At 46.1% G+C, this 5,253-nt stretch overlaps 1 protein-coding gene across 1 annotated transcript; it reads right to left on the reverse strand.

Annotated features, from left to right (window-relative positions):
* Positions 1-2,336: 2,336 nt before the first annotated feature.
* Positions 2,337-3,431, reverse strand: CCDC71L (coiled-coil domain containing 71 like). The gene has a single exon (XM_076006523.1). The coding sequence runs from the start codon at positions 3,160-3,162 to the stop codon at positions 2,470-2,472; it is 693 nt and encodes a 230-aa protein (XP_075862638.1). The 5' UTR covers positions 3,163-3,431; the 3' UTR covers positions 2,337-2,469.
* Positions 3,432-5,253: the final 1,822 nt, after the last annotated feature.

Here is a 5,253-nt window from a genome sequence, read left to right on the forward strand (position 1 = left end):
ACTAGAATTGACATTATTTTTTAATAGCCCAGATGAATACCATATTGAATTTAGGATGGGCAATCATTTCCAAACTGAAATCAGACAGCCCAAATAATCCAAAGAAGCATTTATGCGAGTTCAAGTGCACTAAAGTAACAAGGCATAATAGGAAAAAATGTCAAGAATCTCAGTAAAAATAAATGCTTGGTATCAATGGTTATGTTTCAGTTGTGTGCTGAGCAAAATTATCTTCCCAGCTAAGCCTCATTTCAAAATTCTCTGGGAAACTATCTAGATAAGCTATATGTTGAAATTACATTCTAATATGGCCATTGGATTTATTTTTTAATTAGTATAAAACTATATACAATAGTGAAGTGGTACAAATATGTTTTTTTTCAGCTGCTAGTTAGCTATAAAAGTTAGTATCTTTTGGAGAAGAAAATCCTATGTATCTGAAATACAATTGGCAATGGAAGCTACCAATCAAAAGAGTATGTCTAAGCTTCCTATCACACATACATAATTAAACACTATCCATCTTCTAAGTAATTATTCACTTTTTATTGACTCATGTGACAGTGTTTATAACAATGCATTATCATTGAGTAGTGAATAAAAGACTATGAGGCTTACTAGGAAACTGGCGTAAAGTCATATATTTATATTTTTACAAAATAAAAACACTGAAATCAAAGTCACAACACTGCTACTATGGACTATTAAACTTGAAATATTCATTTCAGAAAGCTATGCCATTTGAATTCTAGGAATAGTAGAGTCAAAATTGCAACTCATTATTCTTATAAGAAGCTGCCAAGCACAGATAAACCTTAGCATTGAGGATTTCCCATGTCAAGTTCTCAGCCCAGTATGGATCGTTTCATGGCAGAATACTTCAACTTGAAATAACAGTGGTACAAAACACTACTTGACCCTTTAGGTATTGCAGTAAAAGCTAACTGTGGCACCACTGGGTAAAAACTATTAAGTCTTGCTGCCACCAACGACCAAAGGCACTTGTATAATCAAGAATTCCACACTGGGCCATACGGTATAAATACTATTATAAAAGTATAAAAGAAGGGTCAGTATTTTGTGTGGCTTGCCTGTTTGATTCCTGTGGTCTTCAGCTGTCAAACAAAGACCCAGAACTGCAAACATAATTATGAATGGAAAGATTTAAAAAACCATGGGACAAAAAAGTTAACTAATTGTCACATTTATAAAAGTGATGACTATTAGTCCAGCCATTTCTTGTTATCCAACAACAAAAACAATGAAGGAAATAAAGAGACCTATTTTGCCCAAAGTTACCTCAACCAATTATTTGATACCAAGAAATGTCCCCCCCCCCAGCCCTCTAGATCAATAGTTCTGGTAATTCTAATGGGTATTCTGTTCATTATTTTAATCACAATGTTTACACACATGCATTTCTCCTATGCAACTCCCATCTTAAAATAAATTATCCTTGCATTAATATTCCTGGATATTATGTTAGACCAGGACATGGGGCCAAATCATCTCCAATTGGATTCCAGTCATTCCTGTAACCAACGCCAATTCCTCACAATTTATTCTTTTTTTTATCACAAGCCATGTGGTTTCAATGCACTTTAATTTTTATTCAATTAAAAAGAGTTTAACAAGTCTACTTTTCCTAAACAAAACTTTATGTGTATTCTACCATTTTCTTTAGGAGCTCAGTAAATATAAACATTAAATTTCAATATAAAATCTTTAGAAACACCTTAAAAATGTTTAAACAGTTGTACTTTGCATCTCTTTGTTTGTAATCACTGAGCCCATGAAATTCAAAGCCATACAAATCCTTGCACTACTAACAGTCACAAGCTTGAACCTCTTAAAAAATATCCTTGGTCAAAGCTTTGGAATCCAGTAAAAATTAGGAAACGAGTGGGATTCAGAATACCCTGAGCACAAACTAGTGCAACACCACAAAACATGTTCGATCTTTCGTCCAGAAAGAGGGGTGGCAGCCAAAAAGAAAAAGGTAGGGAGGGATAACAAGCAAGTAAATTCTGGCTTTATTACACAAGCACGAAACCAAATTCCTTTGGAAAAATAATGACTTCTTCGGAGGACTTCCAGACCAGTGAGGTAGAGTCCAAAAGGGAGAAAACGGATCTGCCCCTATAGTCCTGGAGACGTCTCAATCTGGGGTTAGGAAAAAAAAAGGGAGCTCCCCCGCGGGTCCAGCTGTCTCCTCCCTCTGCAGACCCGGTGTTGGGAGGCAGCAGAGGGCACACGTGCCCCGGAGTCCCAGACCGCGGCGCCGCGACCCGCGGGCGCGGGGCAGGGAAAACCATCCGGTGACTTCTTCGCGCGTAAAGTGCACTAGGGGACGGGGTCCTGGCCGGATCTGTAAACACTCGACTGACAACTTGTTCATTCCTCCAGGCGGAAGCTCAGTCCCAGGGCCGAGGGCCAGGGGCCGGCAGGAGGCGCCCTCGAGGCCGCGCCTCACGCCCGGGGCACGGGAAAGCGGCGGAGCCTCACCATGGGTTCCAGGTTCACTCGGAGGACTTGGCGCGCTTTGCGCCGCGCCGCCGCCAGGCTGCGCTCTCCCCACACGTCGCTGCCGACGCGGATGGTGGGAAAGGTGGTCAGCGTCGGGGTGGCCGCCCTCCAGATCTCCTCCAGGGTGCGGCCCCCGAAGCAGGGCCCGGGGGCAACGGGCTTGACCGGGCAGTTCTCCTCCTGGGCCGACGGCGGCGGCTTCCTCCTGCGGGCGGCTGCCGCCCGGACTCCGCGGCGCCTCCTCCTGGCCGCGGCGCGCGGGGCGGGCCGACGCGTCTGGCCGCGGGCGGAGGGGAGCGCCGGGGGGTCGGGCACCAGGGCCCGGCAGGAGGAGTAGCCGTAGACGTCCTTGCTGCGCAGGATGTGCGGGGAGAACTGGTGCTTGAGGCTGCAGAGGAAGCTCCAGAGCTCCGCGTCCGAGCTCATGAACTCCGTGCTGCGGGGCATGAACAGCTTGAAGGCGTCGCCCAGCGCCTTGGTGCTGTCGGCCAGCGACAATTGCGAGCGCGAGTACACCACCTTCTCCTCCCGCGCCTCCAGCCCGGCCTCTCCTCCTGCCCTAAAGCCGCCGCCCCGGGCGTCCGCAACCGGGGCGGCCGGGGGCCGGCGCCTCCGCCTCTTCACGCTGCGCCGCATCGAAGGCCGCTCGGGGCCGCCCGCGCTCGCCGGGTCCCTCTGCTGCCGCCGTCCCCGCCCGCGTCTGGCTCCGCGGCGGCGGCCGCTGCTGCTGGCGCCTCCTGCCCGGCGCGTCTCGCTACTTTTCTCGCCTCCGCCGCCGCCCCTCCCCCTCCGAGGGCGGAGGACGCGGGTGAATGTACTGCCGCCCGGTACAAGATGGCGGCCGGCGCCCACCCCTGGGCTTTGTCATTGGACGGCTGGTTTCTCTTTCTTCTTCTCTTGCCTCCTTTCCCCCGCTGCCTTTCTTTAAATGTGCCCGCCTCAGGCCCCTCCTACCACAGCCCTGACTCCACCCATTGGGTGCTCTCAGAAGAGGGGCGGGGACTAATGGGGGAGAGGCCAGTCCTGGAAGATGGTGCTTGGATGGGTGATGGTGGTGGCCTTTGAATACGAGTCAACAGTTGGGTGGATCTATGAGCGCTGCCATTGTCTAGAGTAAGAGGTGGATGGCAGCTCCACCTTGGGGAGAGTCACTCTCAGGGTGAGTGGGTGTGCAGTTGTGGACTGAGCTGGGAGATCTACCAGTCTGGATAACAAAGGGAGATTTGCCCAAAGGATGTTGCTGGTATCAGAGCTAGGGGATTTGGGTTTAAGTCTAGAGGGAATGGGCCTTTCACAATTCCCATCTAAATCCTCCAAGGCCTCTTTTGACATCTTCATTCGAAACTCTTCCTTCTTGACCCCAATCCACCTGAAGAAACCAGTAGTAACCCAGAATCATTTGGGTAACATGGTTGGCACCTGGGAGATAGCCTCCCTCCGGGCACTGGAACTATCTTCATGTTTAAGAGATACTCTGCTTACTGGGAAAGCAAAAGCCCTTTCATACTCTATAAAACTAATTTCTCTTTGTTCAAGTTGATCAAAGATCAACGGCAACAAAGCATTCTGCTTGAAGAAATTATCCTTGTTTTAAATACATAGTTCTGAGTGCTACTTCACTTTTGATTTAGTTTTTTAAATGTCCCTTTGCAGAACCATCCCTATCATCTAAAAACGATGCAGCATCACCTACAATCAGTAAGGTTCTGTTGAAAGAACATATTGTTAAGAACACCTTACCTTTTGTATTTGGGAGGAGAGTAGTGGACATTCTTTATTCATCTTTTCTATCCTCCATACCTAACAATGCCTATCAGGTAGTGGGCACTCAATATTGTCTGCTGAATGAATCAGTGAAATACTACTGATTATTCCAAATCGGGAGAGAAGGAAATAGTGAAATTGCAGGACAGTTAGACCTGCAGACTTAGACCAGGACAATTAGATAGTTTAGATTTATATTGTAAATTTCACAGAACTCTTTTAATTTTTAAGGTTAAAAAAAATCCTGACACTTAGAACTATGAAGCAGTCACCCAAATTTTACCTTTCAGTAAGCATCTAACTTTGCAGTAGTGAACAAATAAAGCACAGAAGTTTTGTAATTTACATGTAGTTGCTAATGGTTCCCTCAAATATGTGAGCTGAAAGAGACTTAGTTCAATTTCCTTATTTCACAGGTGAGGAAACATGGACCCACAGAGGTTCAGTATACAGCTTGCTGATAGCAGGACTGGGACTCTAGGTCTTTTGATTCCTAATCTAGTGATCTTTATATTTGGCTGATGGTTTTCCAATTGTGCTGCCCACATTCTAAGGGATGCAATAGAAAATGCTTCATGCATGAGTGAGATTAGCAAAGAACAGAGCTGTGCCCTATTCCCACTTCCACTCCACCCAGAATTGAGCAGTTTTTATATGTCTTATTTTGGACTTATAGGTAATATTTTGTTTGAACCAGATATTTACTTTGTTTAGTTTCAGTAAAAACTAAAAAAATAATTTTTTTTTTTTTTTTTTGAGACAGAGTCTCGCTTTGTTGTCCAGGCTAGAGTGAGTGCCGTGGCATCAGCCTAGCTCACAGCAACCTCACACTCCTGGGCTCCAGCGATCCTTCTGCCTCAGCCTCCCGAGTAGCTGGGACTACAGGCATGCGCCACCATGCCCGGCTAATTTTTTATATACATAACAGTTGGCCAATTAATTTCTTTCTATTTATAGTAGAGA

This window comes from Microcebus murinus, chromosome 9, assembly GCF_040939455.1.
Source record: "Microcebus murinus isolate Inina chromosome 9, M.murinus_Inina_mat1.0, whole genome shotgun sequence".
In the NCBI taxonomy this organism is placed as follows: domain Eukaryota; kingdom Metazoa; phylum Chordata; class Mammalia; order Primates; family Cheirogaleidae; genus Microcebus; species Microcebus murinus.